This window comes from Zeus faber (assembly GCF_960531495.2).
Source record: "Zeus faber genome assembly, chromosome: 22".
Lineage (NCBI taxonomy): Eukaryota > Metazoa > Chordata > Actinopteri > Zeiformes > Zeidae > Zeus > Zeus faber.
Window position 1 is genome coordinate 9,739,014 of NC_137209.1, and position 21,423 is coordinate 9,760,436.

The window sequence follows — 21,423 nt, forward strand, 5'->3', positions numbered from 1 at the left end:
AACGGTTCAGAAATGTAGTGAGTGACACAGCATGTAGGGTATAATTACGGATTGAGTTAAATGAAAAGAATCTGTGGAATGATTCTGTATGTTTTATATCATAAATGTTTTTTCATACATTTGTATGGCTCATATAATAAAGTTATGTTATAGTGAAATTGTAAATAAATCAGACTCATACAGCTTGGTTTACCATCTGCCCTTATCTGATTTGTAAATAATATCATACTGGAAAGTAATAACTCAGTTCTGGAACATAGAAATGTTACTAATGACATTTTCAATTAATCAAATTCAATTGGAACAAAGGACACAGTGAAAATGCAATTGTATTGCTAGTTATTTAAAAATAAAGTGATAAACACCTTAGAAAATTGTCTCGAGAAAAGTAACTTATTGAAAAGAGGTACAACTGCATTTTGTCTGCAATATTATAATTAGGATATATTCATTTTTCAGATATTATGGTATTTAATTTTCAAATCAAGTACTGACGACCAATGGAACAGAAGTCTCGTCCTGTTGACCCGCGAAATTGAATTTTCCAACGGAATGTCAAACCATGTTTGTATGACCGTCACCTACACCGAGTACGCGAAAAGAAAGACCGTCACCACCATGGATGTGGTCTACGCTCTGAAGAGGCAGGGACGCACCCTGTCCGGCTTCGGCGGTAAAACTCTGCAACAACTCCACTAAATAAAGACTCTTTTCAGAGCCCGCCCCCCAGTAACAAACCACCATCCGTGATATATCAATTAAATACATTTTGCTATATATATATATATATATATATATATATATATATATATATATATATATATATATACATATATATACACACACACACACACACAGTTCCATAACGCCCTCTTGGCCGCAATATTATATTTAATTTATGCAGTTATTGTCAGGACTGAACTCACTTTTTCCCCCGATTGAGTTTTAGGAAACTTCCCGCCATTTTGAGTATTCCTCCAGGGGCTCTGGTTTGATGACAGTGTATTTAATAAGAAATTAGTTCAAAATAAATATTTTGTATTATAGAATTGATACATTAATAATTCGTGACAAGATGGGAGTGTGGTGTATAAACTGCATGAGTTTCCGATATAAAAATATACATAAAAATGATGGGATAAATAATGAACTTTCATTGTGATTGAGTAATGGAAAAGCCTTTGTCTGACAGTGTGGGGTGGTCCTGAAAAGGACCTTTAGCTTGAGAAAAGCGCTCGGTTTACTTGGAGCTGGTGTACTTGGTGACGGCCTTGGTGCCCTCGGACACAGCGTGCTTGGCCAGCTCTCCGGGGAGCAGCAGGCGGACGGCGGTCTGGATCTCCCTGGAAGTGATGGTGGAACGCTTGTTGTAGTGGGCCAGGCGAGAGGCTTCACCGGCGATGCGCTCGAAGATGTCGTTGACGAACGAGTTCATGATGCCCATGGCCTTGGAGGAGATCCCGGTGTCGGGGTGGACCTGCTTCAGGACCTTGTACACGTAGATGGCGTAGCTCTCCTTCCTGGTCTTTCTGCGCTTCTTGCCGGTCTTGCTGGCGGTCTTGGACACGGCTTTCTTGGAGCCCTTCTTGGGCGCTGACTTGGCGGGTTCAGGCATGATGACGGTGCAAAGATACACGGTACCAATAGTTTTCCGGAGCTGGTGTTGCTTGATATATAGAATCCTGATGCAAATGAAGCTTTGTGAATCCCACAAAGTGATTGGGGAGAGTTTGCAGGTGACACTGGACATGCGCCAGTTGGTTTTGAAGCCTAAAACACAGAAACTGAGGTTTGAAAACGAATATCCGTAAATGTTCTTTTATCAGATCATTAAAACGACTTATATTAAGATTAATGCACTACATGGTTATCATATGAGAGTAATTCGAACAACATGCTCTTTTTTAGTCGAAAATGAGAATGAGAAACAAGATGGGATCATTATAAAAATGAATTTAAACATTTTATACCACTTACCTGCACAATTGTTTCATCATAAGTGTTTTGATTTAAAATTAAATTAAATAATTTAAGATTGATCAAGCAAATGACTTTTTTGGGGTATATGAAGACAAAATTGAGTATATATTTACGAAAACCAGCAGGGAGCAGGTTCAGAGCAATGTAAATATTGAACTTATAAATGTTTTTTTTTTTTTTTGTTTTTTTTTTAATCTTTTAGTAGAATGACGTGAATTCCAGAATATTCCAAAGATAAAATCCAAAACTCTGAGTAATTCCGCAGCGCATGCTGTGTCCGGATTGGTCCAGTGCTGGGCAGCTGGTGTGTTATTTGAAAAGTCCGCCAAAAGTAACGGACAATAACACAATCGCATCGAATATTTTTTTTTACACTGATTAAACATCTATAGAACCTATGAATAGAAACGTAGGCAATACAATAACATTCAACCCAATGGTTGTGATTGGTGTCAGGGAATTTCAGTTATTGAGCTTCAAAGCGACCTGGATTGTGCAGAGTTGATGTGGTAAATTCAAGAGGTTTAATTGTCACATACATACGTACATGTGGTGAAATGTCTTGGCAACGCACCCGGAGATTATGCACAATTCTTACTAAATATATACAATATAAAAACATAACTAGCACCATTGCTGCCTATCTAAGTAACTGAGTCCTAACATGTAATGCAGTTAGTGAACAGAACATATAAAAAATATATAAAAATCATAAGATTATATAAAGTAGGGGTAGAAAAAAGAAATAAAAGGAATAGTTATGTATATGGGATAGTCTACTAGTATATACAGATTTGTACAGTAAGGTGCATGTGGGGGGAAAAAAAAAAAAAAAAAAAAAGTATGGAGATATGCAGTACAGTGTAACTGACTAACTTCATTAAACTGAGATTAATTAGGCACAAAAAGGCAAAGATTTGCTCTTTACATAGAAGTGGGTGGCTCTTAAAAGAGCCTTTGGGTCGTTTTAGGAATTGATCCAGTAGATTTACTTTCCCTTGGCGGCCTTCTCGGTCTTCTTCGGGAGCAGAACAGCCTGGATGTTGGGCAGGACGCCGCCCTGAGCGATGGTCACTCCGCCCAGCAGCTTGTTGAGCTCCTCGTCGTTGCGGACGGCCAGCTGCAGGTGACGGGGGATGATGCGGGTCTTCTTGTTGTCACGGGCAGCGTTTCCAGCCAACTCCAGGATCTCAGCGGTCAGATACTCCAGCACGGCCGCCAGGTAGACGGGGGCGCCGGCACCGACGCGCCGGGCGTAGTTGCCTTTGCGCAGCAGTCGGTGAACGCGGCCAACGGGGAACTGGAGTCCGGCACGAGAGGAGCGAGTCTTGGCCTTCGCTCTGGCTTTGCCTCCTTGTTTACCTCTTCCAGACATGATCACAACGACTCCCAACAACTCAAGAATGAACCAGCCGCTCTGCAGCGCTGTATTGTAAGTTGGCAGGAACGATCTGATTGGTCAGCGCTGACCCGAGTTTTGTCTTCCAATCAGAATTAAGCCCCAGAACCGTAACAGCAAATCCAAAGCAGTAGTTTGTGTCTGCAATCAAGTGATTTGTTTTTTTGTATTTTCTCTCTGAAATTAGATTATTTATCTCCATGTTGTGCTTTTTTAATTGTTGTTCATAGTATTTATAAATACACTTCGTTTCTCGGTAAATAATCTGTTTTAAACACTGCTAATCATTAATCATTATAATATGTATTTCAATTAATCTTTACATTTTATTTTTTTATTTCAATTATTCTCTCCACCACAGTTGTGAGTTGATGTTCAGTTTGAAAAAGTCGCAAAGTCCTGCGCTGAGCTTTTGGAAAGGAATTGTTCTTGAAAGGGAACTTCAAAATAGTGTTGGGGTGCTGGGAATGAATTAATAGAATAAATAATTGGTTTGTGGATCTTTCCCTCGGCCCAGACGACCCGTAGCGACCCTGTCTGGACCCGTTTCTCGGCTTCGAGGCATACCAATCAGGGGCAGCGGCTAAGTGGAAACCGAGAGCTCCAGTCTCCACCATCGCTTCCACAGAAGGCGGTTTTACCATGAGGCATGAGAAGACAATTGCTTGGGGCCTCGTGAATTTGTGTTTCCTTATAAAACATGGAGGGCGCTGTCGGAAGGCTGTCTATATAAGAGCTTCCAAGATGCAACTGATCAGTCATCCAATCTGTGTTTTTGCTTTTGGGTGTCGCTTTTCCAGACAGCGTTTCTGCTTTCTGCACCAGAACCGAGCGAGCGTTCCGCCAGGTTGAGCGCCTGTCACACTTAGATGTAGTGTAGGTCTCCAATCCGGATGAGCGCACTGTGCACGTCCCCGGCATGGGCTGCAAAAGGGAATAACTAATTGAAGTCCGCACAGGGGGATGCTCCAAAATTATAGTTGGATGCTTTAAGATCGAGGCTTTAACCTGCGTGCGTACGCGCATACACACACATGAAGTTATGAAAGGTCCGCTTGCTTGACGCACAACGTCACGCCAGTCGCTAAACTCCATAGTTGGTCATGGACAATGAACACCTTGAGCCTCTCTGTGAAACCCGGTGTGTCCTGTCCTACACCGAGGAGGTCGAGATCTCCAGGACGGTCCCATCTGACGACCGTTCAGCGAACGCCACACTTGCGCACACACACACACACACTGGGTGTGTGTCCCAATAAACGATTATGATTCATATGTTTTCCAGAATTAATAAGCTTTAACAAGGTTTCATTCTCCAAAATACTTGATCATTGTTTCGATCAGTTAGGGCCAAAATGTGTTGTATTCTTGTTTTCAGTCAGCTTCAATAACATAGTTGAGATGTTGAGTTATTTTTTAACAAATCACCGATTATTCCTTATTTAAACTTAATTGTTTAATATTATGCAAAGCTTTCTTATGTGATTATATATTGTTATTTATTTGGTGAATGAATGACATGAAGTATGTGACACAATTGAGCAGATGACTTGGCTCATTGTGTAAAATAAATACTTACCGCTTGCGCATACCGTGAAAGTATAGTGGCTGCATGTATACTGTAGACCAGGGGTGGGAAATTCATTTTTACAGGGGGCCACGTGAGAAACCTGAGATGTGTTGGAGGGCCGAACCAACAATAACTTGAATTTAATTCTGCTCAATTTTAATTTTCTTCCATTGTAAAAAGCAGTAAATTATTGATTTTGATTAGCTGCTACTGGTAATTAGAACAATAAGGATATTCTGTAAATATTTATATAAATATATGAAACTGTGGTGTAGGTCAAATAGTAAAAAACTCCCACAGATGTAATAAACAGTAAAAACAAAAACAATCATTACATCATTGTTTCATTTTAACTTTAACATGTTAATCGTCACATACCGAAAAAGTGTTTTGCAGTATGTTAAAGATAAGTAATTGGTCAACTTGATACATAAAGCGATAAGTGCTTTTAATGTTTTTCAGTTCATTTTACTTGTTCAGTAAAATCCAGTCTGTCTTGGGATTGAACAAGTGTATTGAAATCTGGCTCAAGTTCCATCTTCCACCGTCAAGAGTTCCATCTGAACATCACTGGGTGCATTGTCCACACTGCAGGTCAACGGAGAATAAACCATGTGCATTTCACTCTCAACTGTTGTAAAGTTCTGAAATCGCCTTGAAAACTCACCATGCAGTGCTTCTAACGTAGAAGAATATGAGTGGAGGTGATCAGCTGCTGGTGTGGCTTCCATCAGTGTTGGAAATGGGTGAGAATGTTGTATTGCATTTGGCTTGAGAGAAGCTGTAACATTCTCATGAAAGCATTCACTGTGCTGTACATTTCATGCACAAAAAGGCCCTTGCATTGCAGTCTTACATTTAGTTCATTCATTAGTGCAGTCACATCTACAGCAAAACCAAGGTCTGCCATCCAGTCTGCATCTGAAAAGTATGGGATGGCATTTCCTTTCTTTGCACAGAACTCGTGAAGCTCTTCTCTCAGGTCCCAAACACTTTTCAGCACCTGATAGCTGTGTGGTAGCTTATGTCACTATGTTCAGTCTCATTTTCCTCCAAAAGTGCAACAAACTGTCTGTGATTCAGTGCTCTTGCCCTGATGAAGTTAACCATTTTAGTTACAACATCAACAACATGGTTCATTTTTAACACTGACTTACACAACACTTCCTGAGGGATAATACAATGCAAACATGTCAATATCTGCTCAGGGTTCATTTCTGTCACTTTATCCTGCATTCTCTTCAAAAGTCCAACATTTTTCCCCTTCAGATTTGGACAACCATCCATTGTCACATCTGCCAGCTTGTCCCATTTCAGTCCCAACTTGTCCTAACATGCATTTACCTCCGTGAACAAATCACTCCCAGTTGTTGTCCCTTTCATTGACTGCATGGCTGCCAGCTCCTCTGTGATTTAAAGTCTGTATTTATCTCATGTAAGAAGATGAGCTCCTCCTGCTAGCATGCTGTAGTGTCCTTGAGCAAAAATTCCTTGTTGGTTTTGCAGCTTAGCCGGCAAAGCATCCGACTCCCTTGCGTGCTCTTGATCAGACAAGTTCTTGTATTTCTCCTCGTGTTTGGTCGCGTAGTGGCGATTCAAATTGTAATCTTCGAAAACAGTGACCTGTGTACCACAAACTAAGCACACGGCTTCCCATTGACTTCTGGAAATACATTTCTAGCAGTCCATGTCTTGTTCAAAACACGGCATTCAGTATCAATTTTTCTTTTTTTGGTGTGAGCTGACGTTTTGAGGGCTAGCTGGCCAGCATCACTCGCAGCTGTAAACCCACGCATGTGCGCCCTTTCGTTCATAAAAAAAAAAAAACAGCACGCTTTTCAAAATAAAATCAACATAGTTGTATTGCGTGCACAGAATAAATACTTTTCAATTTATGTCCTAATTTGCGATTGACCTCACGCGGGCTGGACAGGGACGCCCAAAGGGCCAGATTTGGCCCGCGGGCTGTAAAATGCCCAGGTCTGCTGTAGACAAAGTGCTCGAAACTCGAAAAACCATAACTTGTGCTGCGTTTTACAATACGCTGGAAACTATAATCACTCAAAGAAGACATTTTCAGAAAGTTCTAAGACACGTTGGAGGAACCAACAATTTATTTTGTGTCAATACTGTGTCATCCAGGAACGATCATAACACTTTAAATACCGTTCTTCAGGGATATTTAAACTGAACGCCAGAAGAGCAACAGACGCAAGTCCACTGTGTTTGTAACTTTTGGAACGTGTTCTGCCTTTCACAGAACCCAGAAAACTGTAATACGTACCAAACAACACTGGACGCTGAGTATTGCTGCCTGCAGCTATCATCATCATTATTATCATTATTTTTATGCGCATCATCGTCATCGTCATCGTCATCATTTCCACTCATAACTGCAATGCTGGTGGTGCCAAGCAAAGCCTCCCCGCAGGCCTCCACGACCTCCTGGATGAACTCTTCGTCGTAGACAACCCTCTGCTTTAGTCTTCTCTGAAATGAAAAATAGAAGTAGTGTCTATAAGCAGTGAGGCAAACAGTGTAGATACCGTACGTTTAAGTTATAGCGTTGAGTAATACCTGAGTAGTGCCTGCGGGTGCAGGGGGCAACAGAGACCCTATCTTTAAAAGAAAGAACAAAAAAGGCACAGTTGAATGAGCGGAGACTTAGGGATGAAATATGAAAGTACTCTGTACTCTGTGACCTTGAAGGCCAGTTTGGCCCGCCTGGATGTGGTGGCTGTCTTGTGGTGATCTTAAAAATCGAAAACAAGTTTGCATTTGTTTTTGGTATATTGGTATAAAGGCCCATTTTTTTTAATCTGATTTTATCTCTACTGTTTTTTTACAATAGGGTATCCTACATAACACAATTGTTGCAAAAGTCAAAGACTGGGTGTAGTGGTACAAGTGTTAAAATAACTTGACAATTCATCAATTCAGATGTGATACTCGATTCAGATACTCAAAAAATCAACAAAATATCCTTTGGAGTATATAATAAACCTTACACATTAAGCTCTATCAATAAATCCCAATCTCTCAAAACCAGGTATACAATTAAAAACTGGGCAGAGCATTACATATCTCTGTTTATAAAATATATGTACAGAGCATACGTACAGCATACAGCGTACAGAAAGTGCAGCATACGGGCGTTGGGTAGAGCGTAGTTTTTTTTTTACGTTTTTGGGGGGACATCGCCATACAAACTGGATCTGCTACGCCTCGCCGCAACCATGAGAAGTCAGGGAAGGATTTTCCATGTATTTATCATTTTTAGGTCCTTATTAGATAACTTTTGGGTCCTTTTTAGGTCCTAGGACCAGACAAATGGGTGAGATTCAAATATGTGTCCCACTGGACCGATTCCCAAATTGTTGCGCGTGTCTAAATTCTCCACAAGCTGCCAAATTATTTAAAAAAGCTTTCTGGAAGGAAAATGAGATTTTTCCAAATGAATGTTCCTTTGTCTCTGCTGGAGAGATGAGAGTTACATTGGGGGAAGGATGCTGAGGAGAAGGCCAAAGAGAAGGTTTATGGATGTGGTGAGGGAGGATCTGCAGGCCATTGGTGATAAAATGCGCAGAACAGAAGATATTGAAGGCAGATGATCCGCTGTGGCGACCCCTAACAGGAGCAGCCCAAAAGAAAAAGAATAATGTTCCTTTGGGTTTTTTTTTAATCTCTCAATGTATTTTTCAGAACAGAGTTTAGTATATATAAATAGTAGATAAATGTTAAACCGTCAAGTTAAATATTCCTGTTAGATTACAATGGTGAATACAGTTCACTTACCGAGAGGCTGAACAGCGCGAATGCCGATCGATGGTTTCCTTTAAAGCGACCATCCCAGTGAAGATCATTCCTCCAAATTCCATGTGATGTGAAGTCACAATGTGAAACCTGAATGTGAAGATGAAACAGAATATTTTCAAGAACCTTAGCAGGAGACCGACAACACACCCGTTGCTGTTACAATGGAAGAAGTGAAGGACGTGATGAAGTCTGTTGATGTTGGTGATGCAGATTATGAACAAGTAGCAATGGACAAGTCTCCCTGCAAATACGGCCAGGGGCGAAAATATAATGACAGGTTTGGCCAGGAGTCATGTACAAAGAAACTGGATCATGATTTTATCTATAGATCACGCTACATGATTGCAGCCTTAACAAAGCCGGCAGGCCGGAGCATCTATCTAAAGTTTGATTTTGTTTTCTCCCATCACTGCTGTTTTTCCTCTGCTGTGAAAGAAAGTGTAGGATTTTTTTTAGATTTTATATTCGTATCTTTCACCGTTCTTTTCAACATCTACAGAAGGGCCAATCTGCCAGAGGCAGTGAAATGTGCATAAAATATTGCGACATGCAATCAAATAATTTCCATTTGTGAACAATAAGTAACAAGTGCAGCTGCTTTAATTAACATTTCACTCAAATAAGATTTCGATCAAATCAAAAATACAATAAATATGGCAACTAGATCTAAATAAATAATAAGGTTTATGGTGTTGTCGGTCTTGGTTGGGACGTCCCGTTGACATATTTTAAACAATAAATATTTCCGTCCGCTTTGGCGACCCCCAACAGGAGCAGCCGAAAGAGGAAGTGCTCCCAATTTCCCACTGATACAATTTGTGGAAAAGTGATTAGAACAATCATAGCCCATTGTTAATGCTGGACAAATGGCATTGCCACTTCAGTATGAACAATGTCAATGATCAGGAGGCAACAAGTACATATGCCAGAATTTAATGCAGTTACACTTTATTGTATTTACAGGAGGCATTCATCCAGACGGATGAAGTTGTATGATACATATGCACAGCGAGCACAGAACCAATACAGCACAAAGCAGCGCGTCAACACAGTAGAGCCATAGCACCTCCCTTCGGTCACGACTAGCAACACCTCAATGGAGGAATAAACAACATAAACTCGTCTTGCTTCAACATTGTATCAGGGGAGAGCGCGAACGCAGTCCCCCACTACCAGAAATAATGCAGTCGAGATTCCCACATTTGGGGAATTCGCAGAGGTCAACCCAACCGGAGTGCAATGGCCGGGCCTCACCCTGGGTGAACCACCTTCATGATCATGGTGTCTCCCCTGCCAGGTAAGTATGAGTTGTACACGCCAGGCATGGAGGACTCACTCTGCCAAGTGCACGTCAGCCTCACGGTTTTAGCATTTCAACATGTTTGCCTATAAACACACTATACTATAAATCTATCTCCCTCTATATATATAAGTAGTCACTTCTCTACATCCATTCGATCTCAGACGCCACAAAATGTTTTGATTACAAATAGAGTTCCTTATGTTCTCCCATCATGCAATGCGGTATTGTGACGCTACCTTCCTCTAACAGAGACAGAAAACAAACGAAAGAATAATAAATAAAAGAAAAGCTGTGCACATATCACACGTGATAAAGGATAAACTACCACAAACACCAAATTATTACATTAATGTAAAATGTCAACTCGTATTATTGGTATTAGAATCCGACCCGCAAGAACAGTTTTACAAGTGATAAGAAAGAAACGCACAAATACTAAAGTGGACTCTGTCGTTAACGATAAACACATGTGAATTCATTCACTACGGTTCATTAACACTGAATTAATAATGCTGTTGTGATTTTAGGCATTAATATAAATCCAGCAAGACAGACCCCTTGCTAAATGATTCCCTAATTCTGACACCGACTGGTGGTGATTCGAACCAACTACACCTAAATGCTATGTGATTGTTTTTTTGCGCAAACTTTTTGTTTTAGCGCAATAATAATAATAATAATAATAATAATAATAATAATAATAATAATAATGACAATAAAAAAATGTATTTAATTATCGCAAACTATCGTCACTATCTCACCATGAAATGTTTCTGAAACCTGGCTTTATAAAAAATGTCTGCAGTCACAATTTACACCGAAGTGGAGTGAAAAACTCACCATGAGGACGTCAGCTCAGGTCCCACTTCTCCTCTGATAGTCCATTTAAAACGAATTCACTCGGCGACATAACCTGCCACATTCTTATTGAACAAATACAATATTTCCAAGTGTTGACGTTATTCCAACGAGGACAAAATGAATCCACTCGTCCTCGTCCATGTGTGACCTGTGAAAGTTGTCAGACGGAGACTTAACTGGTTGAAAACGAGCTGCGAGTTTATAGGTGAAACCGTCACTGATGTAAAACCAAACTGTATTTATCAAGCGGCTGAGAATGACTCGTAGGAATTGGGTTAAAAGTTTGAGTAGAACATTAAAGTTAGTTGTGACGTTCACTTCACTTACTCTCAGCGAGGAGTGGGATTTTACTTTGAGACTGAATGACGTCACCGTTTTACGTCAGCCATAAAGTAGAACTATTGTAACCAGATAAGTAATGTAAATATGTTGTATTTTCCATGTTGAGTCTTTTGTTTTATGCTTGTTTATTTCCAGTTTTTCCAGATTTCAAACCACGATATATACTTAATATTAATGTCGCCTTCTACTCCTATCAGACCTGGACCAGCTCCACTATACAACGAGATGTACAACATTTTTCATTGTTATTGCAAAGCAGAGCAGCGTTCCATTTTAGAAGAAGGCTCCAAGGAGATCATAATGTTAAGATGGGATCCCAAATCACACTTTCTTGGTACATGTGGTAATCCCTCCAACCGCCATTCAATATGCAACAAGATTTGGATTTAATAATTTACAACCAAACTCTTATAATGACTTAAATTTAATTAAAAACTATTCTAGTTTTATCAGTTTGATTGCTATTTTATTAAGTTAATATTTTAATAAAAACATTTTGAGCAAAGAAACAATATCTCAGAAGGTGGCTTAGGGTCTGTTGGTATTTGCACATTAGTGCAGTGTGAATGGCTGCATCGAACTGACCGATCCAATGGAAAATATCCAGATGCACCACCATGCCATTGTTTACCCAAGCCTGAACCAAGGTTTCCAGAGCCGTCAGGCCTTGTTGGGGACAACACCCACGGGTGATGTACAGGATCTTGGGCAGACTGGTTGGCCTGCTGGAACCTGTCCATCACGAAACAACACATAGGCCCCAGACTCTCGGAGGACTCCTCACACGTTAACATGTTAACCTTTGAAAGATGTGAGAAACTCTAATTGTTCCAGATTGAGATTGTACTGTTATGTTAATTAATTTGTCTGTAAAACACCATGAGACACTTCATTTAAAAATGAAATACTGATGAAAAAAAACCCAGCAGGCATGATGAAGGAGACGAGCAGAGGGCATCTCTCTTGGAGGAGGTGGAGAAAATGTGTCCCGGCGCTGACACAATCCCCCTGGGTTCCGCTGGACTCATCAGTAGGGTGGTATACAAGTCCTTCCTCTGGAGATAATCCTCAAAGTGATTCTCCTGAATCCGTTGCCACACCTTCACCACGTTGTTCCTTCAGTCTGGTATCGCAGAAGCCGCCACCACATTCTTGTCCGCACCACGTCTGTAAAGTAATCAATATGGCAAGATTGTCTGATGTTACTTCTTTAAGGCATGTTAGGTGTACACAAATGTTCAGTGCACTCACTTCTTGGTGAGGATGTCAGGGAACATGGCTTGGTGAGCCTCACTGAGATGAGACAAACTTAAATCCAAAGCACGACCCCAAACACAATCAAGTTGCATTAACAGTTCTTTACGAGGGGTACACGCAAAAAAAAAAAAAAAGAGGAAAGGGGGTCAAAACAGGTCATCAGTTTGTAAGGCAAATTCAAAGGGGATGGGCGAAGTGAATCCAAATACCAGAAAGAACCAAATCAGAATGGTACACTGGAAAGCGAGGTGGAAAAAATAATTTTGCAGGGGCTGAGTGAAACTGGACCAGTATATCGATCGGGTGCAGGTCACGTCAGGGGCTGGAGAGAGTGACTATCTGAAACGATTGGAGACCATGACGGCATATATGACAAACAAAGAAGTTAGCATCCAATAATCGAGGTGTAACATTTAGTGTTAAATGTTATACTTTGTTTTGAAATTATTCATTTACAGGGGAATTTGGAGATATCACGATTGCAATCCACTTAAATGCTCCTAGTTTAAAAAATGTGTGTGGGGAATGTGCGTCAGAAAGACAACAGTTCTTTCTTAGTCATTTGCTTCTATCTAGTGGCTGAGAGATGTAAACACACCCGACGGAGCGACACACCACACTTTACACCGACAAATTCCTCAATTTGGAAAATGTACTTGGGGAGAATGTACAAGATGTACAAGATCATCCCAAACAAGAAATTTACTTATTGTCATGTTCGAAACATTCAAAAATTGTTATATTTAAGGATTTATCATTATTGTAGTTTTTCCAAAATAACGTTTTTCTTCATGATTTTTCATGTCCGCCCATCCCGGACACAATTTTCATTAGTACTCATGCTGTACACTCCTCCTTGATGATTTCACCTTTTGTTTCATCTCAACAATAATCAGAAAGGTGAAGGTGTCAATCGTTTTCAACCATTTCGGGAGGAGGCACTTTTGGATCATTTGTGCAGCACATTGTCTGCTTTTGGCGTCATGAGAAACCACGTGACCCCGACCCAGCTCTGGACCAATCAGTACATCCAGCTCTGGACCAACCCTAATCAATAATATTGATTGATCATTTTGTTTAACAAAATAACACTGTTACATCCGCGTTATGGCATGGTCACATGTATAAATATAAAAAAATAATTCTAAAAAAATTGGCCCCACCTCGTACGAGAGAGGTAGGGCATATTTTTTAATTTGTAATGTTTTAATCGGATTGTATACATATAACACTATTCTATACTTTCGGAAAACAATAACTATCTTGTATCCCACTAAAGTATCCTTAAGTGCAATAAAATAAAGGTTTTCATATACCACATCAACATCCCGTAATCCAGGTCGCTTCGAAGCTCAATAACTGCAATTCACCGACACCAATAACAACCCTTTTGTTTATTTTTGCAATATTGAGGTTTGCATTATTTTGTGTTTAAAATGATTAAATGCCATTGTCTTATTGTCCTTTACTTTTGGCGGACTTTTCAAATAACACCAGCTGCCACGTATTAGACCACTCTGGACATAGCGCGAACGGTGCCATCACTCACAATTTGGAGATTTTATCTTTGGAATGTTGTTCCAAAGCTCTAATGAGATTGATTCTGCTAAAATCTTAAAAAATATGACATTTACTGTATTTGTTCACTGTTTAGATGGCTATGCATGTGTTTGTTTTATTTTCTGTTTTGTTAAATATACACCGGATGTTCATATACCCACAATAACAGTAAAATAATGTAAAACATTTGCGTTGTTAAGTCGTGTTAAATATTTAAAAAATATGAACTTTCATAATCATCCCATCTTGTTTCTCATTTTCAACCAAAAAAGATCATGTTATTACAATTGCTCTCATATGATAACCATGCACTGCATCTGACACGATGTAAGTGTTTTTAATAATCAGCTAAAAAGTAATTTACAAAACTCAGTTTCTGTGTTGTAGTCATAAAATACAACTGGCGCATGCCCAGTGTCGCTTGCAAACTCTACCCAATCACGTTGAGGGATTCACAGAGCAAAATTTGCATCAAGATTCTATTATATAAAGCAGCACCGGTGTTAGCTGTTTGTTGCTACCGTGTATCTTTGCACCGTTATCATGCCTGAACCCGCCAAGTCAGCGCCCAAGAAGGGCTCCAAGAAAGCCGTGTCCAAGACCGCCAGCAAGACCGGCAAGAAGCGCAGAAAGACCAGGAAGGAGAGCTACGCCATCTACGTGTACAAGGTCCTGAAGCAGGTCCACCCCGACACCGGGATCTCCTCCAAGGCCATGGGCATCATGAACTCGTTCGTCAACGACATCTTCGAGCGCATCGCCGGTGAAGCCTCTCGCCTGGCCCACTACAACAAGCGTTCCACCATCACTTCCAGGGAGATCCAGACCGCCGTCCGCCTGCTGCTCCCCGGAGAGCTGGCCAAGCACGCCGTGTCCGAGGGCACCAAGGCCGTCACCAAGTACACCAGCTCCAAGTAATCAGAGCGCTCATCTTCTCAAAGTAAAGGTCCTTTTCAGGACCACCCACACTGTCAAATGAAGGCTTTTCCGTTACTCAATCACAATGAAGATTCGGTGTTTATTCCACCAATTTTATGTATATTGTTTTTATATCGGAAACTCATGCAGTTTATACACCACACTCCTCACGAATTATTAATGTATCAATTCTATAATACAAAATATTTATTTTGAACTAATTTCTTACTAAATACACTCATCCAACCAGAGCCCCTGGAGGAATACTCAAAATGGCGGGAAGTTTCCTAAAACTCAAGCCGGGGGGAAAAAGTGAGTTCAGTCCTGACAATAACTGCATAAATTAAATATAATATTGCGGCCAAGAGGGCGTTATGGAACTGTGTGTATGTATGTATATATATATATATGAGTAAAATGTATTTAATTTCCATACCACGGATGGTGGTTTGTTACTGGGGGGCGGGCTCTGAAAAGAGTCTTTGTTTAGTGGAGTTGTTGCAGAGTTTTACCGCCGAAGCCGGACAGGGTGCGTCCCTGCCTCTTCAGAGCATAGACCACATCCATGGTGGTGACGGTCTTTCTTTTCGCGTACTCGGTGTAGGTGACGGTCATACAAACATGGTTTGACATTCCGTTGGAAAATTCAATTTCGCGGGTCAACAGGACGAGACTTCTGTTCCATTGGTCGTCAGTACTTGATTTGAAAATTAAATACCATAATATCTGAAAAATGAATATATCCTAATTATAATATTGCAGACAAAATGCAGTTCTACCTCTTTTCAATAAGTTACTTTTCTCTAGACAATTTTCTAAGGTATTTATCACTTTATTTTTAAAAAACTCACAATACAATTGCATTTTCACTCTGTTCTTTGTTCCAATTGAAGTTCATTAATTGAAAATGTCATTAGTAACATTTCCATGTTCCAGAACTGAGTTATTACTTTCCAGTATGATCATTTTTAAAAATCAGATAAGGGCAGATGGTAAACCAAGCGATATAATTCTTATTTATTTAAAATTTCACTCAAACATAACTTTATTTTTTGAGCCATACAAATCTATGATAAACTTTTATAAAATAAAATTTCATAAACAATTCCATTAAGACTCCACGGTCATGTTCGGCCATCTAGTGGCGACGACGTGAAACTACATGAAACTCAAGTCAAGAAAATAACAATATTTATCTTAGAAAAGTAACGGTTCTTGAAATGGAACTGGGAAATAGTAGGAGGGTGAGGGGGAATAATGCATTCGTTTGTGGCGTCGGGCATTTATTGTAAAACAGACCAGGGCCTATTTGAGTTTTCATTTGAGATTCATGAGGCCCTAATCTTCCATAAATCCTTAACTATTTCCTACCTATCGGTTCATTCCGAATAAGATTGTATTTATTTAATTTAGCAGTGGTAAAATATATAGTATGGATAGAATAGCTCATATCTGAAGGCTAAACAGATAAAGACACTTGACGTGGTTAAATGTCTCAGCAAATAATCAGTGTCCTAAATGGTGTGATGAATATTACCTGATATATTAACATTAGACAACAAACCCCTCAATGTTTCTGATCCTCTTCATCACTCTTTCGTTTTGAATAAAAGTTGTACCGTCATCACTATTTGATTTTTAAATTCAGTGTAATAAATGTAGGAAATTAAGGTTACCTTCCGTCGCCGCCAAAAGCTTTTATCCATTACTCCATAGTGACATGAAAGTAACAAAGTTGATTTTCTTTAATTGTGCGTATGTGAGGCAAGAATACGATTCATATATTGTTTGAAATTGAATATATTGTGCATTACTTTATGAATTGAATATAAGTATACTTTTGACATCATACATGTCTATGTAACGTCAGAGTATTTACAACTAAGCCACCATGCCAGTACAAGGGTAAAGGTGCTGCAGTAAATATAATAATAAAAAGGACAATATTTGGGGAATCAGCAGCTGAGGACTGTTGAATCACCCCACAGCAGTTGCTCAGCATTGTAGGCCGCTCATAAACAGATTTCATAGTGAAATGACTTTCAAATAAATCCATCTCATGGTATCACTGTGGCATTCGTTTGTTACATCGAATAAATTGTGTCAGTGAGTCATGTTGGACATGTTTTCATATAAGTAACTGCATTTTCATTGGGTTTTATCCTTTATATAAATGCAGACATCAAAGCTACAAGTGGATACATTTGTCGTACAGCTGATAAATAGTGGACAAAAAAAAATTGTCTAGTTATGTAATTATAACATTTTCCGGTGAGGAGGATGTTATAAAATTGTGTTTTAAATCTAATGTGCAATCTGGATACTTTACAGAGTGGACACCCCTGGAAAGTATATTGTGATATTTTTTAGTGGATAACTTGTTCCACGTAAGACTCTACAAGGAAGCTCTTTACAGTAAACTTGGGGGCCCTGAGAAGGGCCTTTGTTTAGTGGAGTCGTTGCAGTTTAACCGCCGAAGCCGTACAGGGTGCGTCCCTGCCTCTTCAGAGCGTAGACCACATCCATGGCGGTGACGGTCTTTCTCTTGGCGTGCTCGGTGTAGGTGACTGCGTCACGGATCACGTTCTCCAGGAACACCTTGAGAACACCGCGGGTCTCCTCGTAGATCAGACCCGAGATACGCTTCACTCCGCCACGGCGAGCCAGACGGCGGATAGCGGGCTTGGTGATCCCCTGGATGTTGTCGCGGAGAACCTTGCGGTGACGCTTTGCGCCTCCTTTCCCGAGTCCCTTGCCTCCTTTGCCGCGACCGCTCATGTTTCCAGAATGAGTAGAATAAGCTGTAATGACGTCCCGCCTCTCCGCCCGTGCTTTTAATGCGTCAGAACGGACGTAAAGGAGGCCACACTGGCCCTACGCTGTAAGTCCTACAAACATGGTTTCGTCTTTCCGTTGGAGAGTTGTCAATTGCGCGGGTTAACGGGACGAGACTGTTGTGTTCCAACTGTCATCACTACTTTATTTCTTTTACCTTCTGCAGTACGTCACAAACGCCCGCTCCATACTCTAATAGCATAATGTCCTCCCAGCGATTGTCATTAGAACCTGAATTATTACTTTATCTTGGCCTAAAAACGACGTGCGTTTAAAGTACCCAGTAATACTTGAAGCTGCAGTTTTGAGTTCCATGTTGCGTGCTTTATTTTGATGAATTTAATACCCAATGAACACGCAGCGATTGAGGACTCCTGTTTAACTGCTATTTTAACTATGGATGTAATGTCACACTGAAAACATGACAATTACATCCATGAATATAATTAAATTATTTAAAATAGAATGTACCATATTTCAAGCAAACTAAAATGAAGCGCACGGTCTCATCCACCGAGAGAAACTGGTTTGTCATTTATGGACATTCTCAGTAGTATGACTGTATGGGGCTTTCCAGCTTTGGCGTTGCGTATTGATTATAATAATTATAGCTGCAGGCAGCAATAGGCAGAGTCCAGGGTGGTCGGCTCCTCATTAGAGTTGTGTTTTGTGAAGTTTATTCGTTCTGGCCTGGTTACAGTGCATTTCCACACACACGATACATATGGAATACATCATTAAATTTGGCACTGTTGACTAACGGAAAAGCCTTCATTTGACAGTGTGGGTGGCCCTGAAAAGGACCTTTAGCTTGAGAAAAGCGCTCGGACTACTTGGAGCTGGTGTACTTGGTGACGGCCTTTGTGCCCTCGGACACGGCGTGCTTGGCCAGCTCTCCGGGGAGCAGCAGGCGGACAGCGGTCTGGATCTCCCTGGAAGTGATGGTGGAGCGCTTGTTGTAGTGGGCCAGGCGAGAGGCTTCACCGGCGATGCGCTCGAAGATGTCGTTGACGAACGAGTTCATGATGCCCATGGCCTTGGAGGAGATCCCGGTGTCGGGGTGGACCTGCTTCAGGACCTTGTACACGTAGATGGCGTAGCTCTCCTTCCTGGTCTTTCTGCGCTTCTTGCCGGTCTTGCTGGCGGTCTTGGACACGGCTTTCTTGGAGCCCTTCTTGGGCGCTGACTTGGCGGGTTCAGGCATGATGACTGGTCTGAGACAAGTTAGCAACAAGCAGCCGACTTTGGTGCTGCTTAATTTAATAGAATCCTCATGCAAATGAGGCTTTGTAAATCCCTAAGTCATACAAACATGGTTTCGTCTTTCCGTTGGAGAGTTGTCAATTGTGCGGGTTAACGGGACGAGACTGTTGTGTTCCAACTGTCATCACTACTTTATTTATTTTACAAATATTTATTGTTTATATGACCTTCAGCAGTACGTCACAAACGCCCGCCCCTATACCGAATTATTTATTTATCTTGGCCTAAAAACGACGTATGTTTAAAGTACCCAGTAATACTTGAATCTGCAGTTTTGAGTTCCATGTTGTGTGCTTTATTTTGATGGATTGACTACCCGATGAACACGCAGCGAATTGGAGGATATGTTTAACTTCCCTTTTAACTATGAATGTAATTAAATAACAGTACAAACATGACAAATACATACATGACTAATTTAATTATTTACAATAGAATGTACAACATTTCAAGCAAACTAGAATGAAGCACGCGCACAATCTCAATAACTGAGAGAAACTGGTTTATTTGATTTATGGACAGGCTCAGTAGTATGATGACTGTATGGGGCTTTCCAGCTTTGACGTTCCGTATTATAATAAATATAGCTGCAGGCAGCAATAGGCAGAGTCCAGGGTGGTCGGCTCCTCATTAAAGTTGTATCTTGTGACGGCAGAAGTTTGTTCTGGTTACAGGGTGATTCTATACGAGATACATACGGATCAAAGATCATTCAATTTGTCACCATTGACTAATGGAAAAGCCTTTGTCTGACAGTGTGGGGTGGTCCTGAAAAGGACCTTTGTTTTAAGAAGCGGAGCGCTCGGTTTACTTGGAGCTGGTGTACTTGGTGACGGCCTTGGTGCCCTCGGACACGGCGTGCTTGGCCAGCTCTCCGGGGAGCAGCAGGCGGACGGCGGTCTGGATCTCCCTGGAAGTGATGGTGGAGCGCTTGTTGTAGTGGGCCAGGCGACAAGACTCACCGGCGATGCGCTCGAAGATGTCGTTGACGAACGAGTTCATGATGCCCATGGCCTTGGAGGAGATCCCGGTGTCGGGGTGGACCTGCTTCAGGACCTTGTACACGTAGATGGCGTAGCTCTCCTTCCTGGTCTTTCTGCGCTTCTTGCCGGTCTTGCTGGCGGTCTTGGACACGGCTTTCTTGGAGCCCTTCTTGGGCGCTGGCTTGGCGGGTTCAGGCATGATGACGGTACATAAAAACCGCTACCTCTGACCTGGCAGCGACTATGCTACTGCTTATATAGAATTCTGATGCAAATGACGCTTTGTAAATCCCTCAAAGTGATTGGGTAGAGCTTGCAGGTGACACTGGGCATGCGCCAGTTGGTTTTGAAGACTATAACAGAAACTGAGGTTTGAAAACGAATATCCGTAGATGTACTTTTATCTGATTATTAAAACGACTTATATTAAGATTAATGCACTACATGGTTTTCATATGAGAGCAATTGAACAACATGCTCCTTTTTGATTGCAAATGAGAATGAGAAACAAGATGGGATCATGATTAAAGTTCCTTTTTTTTTTTTAAATTTACTACTTAACTGCACAAATGTTTCATCATAAGTGTTTTGCTTTTAAATGAAATAATTTAAGATGTATCAACTCACTTTTTTGTGGGTATATGAAGACAAAATAGAAATATATTTACGAAAACAAACAGCGAGCAGGTGCATATCAATGTAAATATTGAAAATATGAATGTATTTTTTTTTTTACGCTTTTAGTAGAATGAAATGAATTACAGAGAATTCCAAAGATAAAATCCAAAACTCTGAGTAATTCCGCAGCTCGTGTTGTGTCCGGATTGGTCCAGTGCTGGGCAGCTGGTGTGTTATTTGAAAAGTCCGCCAAAAGTAACGGACACAAACACAATGGCATCGAATTGTTTTTTACACAGAATCAACATAAACAGAACCTATGAATAGAAACGTCGACATTACAATAATTTTCAACCCAATGGTTGTGATTGGTGTCAGGGAATTTCAGTTATTGGGCTTCCAAGCGACCTGGATTTTGTGGAGTTGACGTGGTAAATTCAAGAGGTTTGTTTGTCACATACATACGTTCATACAAATACATAGTGACGTCTTGGCAATGCACCCGGAGCTTATGCACAATTGTTACTAAACCAAACATAATAACTGACCTCATTACTGCCTAGCTAAGTAACTGAGTCCTAAAATGTAATGCAGTTAGTGAACAGAACATATAGAGCAAAATATATAAATAAGGGATATACAGTGGAGTTAGAAAAAACAAATTAAGGGAATATTAATGCATATTTGATAGGCTATTGGTATTTACAGATGCACAGTA

General features: G+C 40.6%; 7 protein-coding genes and 1 long non-coding RNA gene across 9 annotated transcripts in view; 1 reads left to right on the forward strand and 7 right to left on the reverse strand.

The window, feature by feature from the left end:
* LOC307246945 (histone H1-like) overlaps nt 1-21,423 on the reverse strand; it is a gene marked incomplete at both ends in the record, with an annotated part of 35,674 nt that overhangs the window by 630 nt on the left and 13,621 nt on the right. The gene's annotated exons all lie outside the window — the stretch shown is intronic.
* On the reverse strand, nt 1,241-1,615 carry LOC307246965 (histone H2B 1/2-like; the record flags this gene model as incomplete). Its single annotated transcript, XM_080023020.1, has 1 exon — nt 1,241-1,615. One exon carries the CDS (start codon nt 1,613-1,615, stop codon nt 1,241-1,243), a length of 375 nt encoding a protein of 124 aa, XP_079879146.1.
* On the reverse strand, nt 2,969-3,355 carry LOC307246957 (histone H2A-like; the record flags this gene model as incomplete). Its single annotated transcript, XM_080023012.1, has 1 exon — nt 2,969-3,355. One exon carries the CDS (start codon nt 3,353-3,355, stop codon nt 2,969-2,971), a length of 387 nt encoding a protein of 128 aa, XP_079879138.1.
* LOC307246990 lies at nt 7,114-11,038 on the reverse strand. Its single transcript, XR_013844720.1, has 4 exons — nt 10,909-11,038; nt 8,745-8,852; nt 7,527-7,568; nt 7,114-7,439 (listed from the first exon to the last, which is right to left on the reverse strand). It is a non-coding gene; the product is annotated as an uncharacterized lncRNA (long non-coding RNA).
* LOC307246963 (histone H2B 1/2-like) lies at nt 14,632-15,006 on the forward strand (the record flags this gene model as incomplete). The annotated part of the gene is made up of 1 exon (XM_080023018.1): nt 14,632-15,006. The coding sequence occupies one exon, from the start codon at nt 14,632-14,634 to the stop codon at nt 15,004-15,006; it is 375 nt and encodes a 124-aa protein (XP_079879144.1).
* Nucleotides 17,473-17,784, reverse strand: LOC307246982 (histone H4; the record flags this gene model as incomplete). The annotated part of the gene is made up of 1 exon (XM_080023037.1): nt 17,473-17,784. The coding sequence occupies one exon, from the start codon at nt 17,782-17,784 to the stop codon at nt 17,473-17,475; it is 312 nt and encodes a 103-aa protein (XP_079879163.1).
* On the reverse strand, nt 18,671-19,045 carry LOC307246973 (histone H2B 1/2-like; the record flags this gene model as incomplete). The annotated part of the gene is made up of 1 exon (XM_080023028.1): nt 18,671-19,045. The coding sequence occupies one exon, from the start codon at nt 19,043-19,045 to the stop codon at nt 18,671-18,673; it is 375 nt and encodes a 124-aa protein (XP_079879154.1).
* Nucleotides 19,912-20,286, reverse strand: LOC307246975 (histone H2B 1/2-like; the record flags this gene model as incomplete). The annotated part of the gene is made up of 1 exon (XM_080023030.1): nt 19,912-20,286. One exon carries the CDS (start codon nt 20,284-20,286, stop codon nt 19,912-19,914), a length of 375 nt encoding a protein of 124 aa, XP_079879156.1.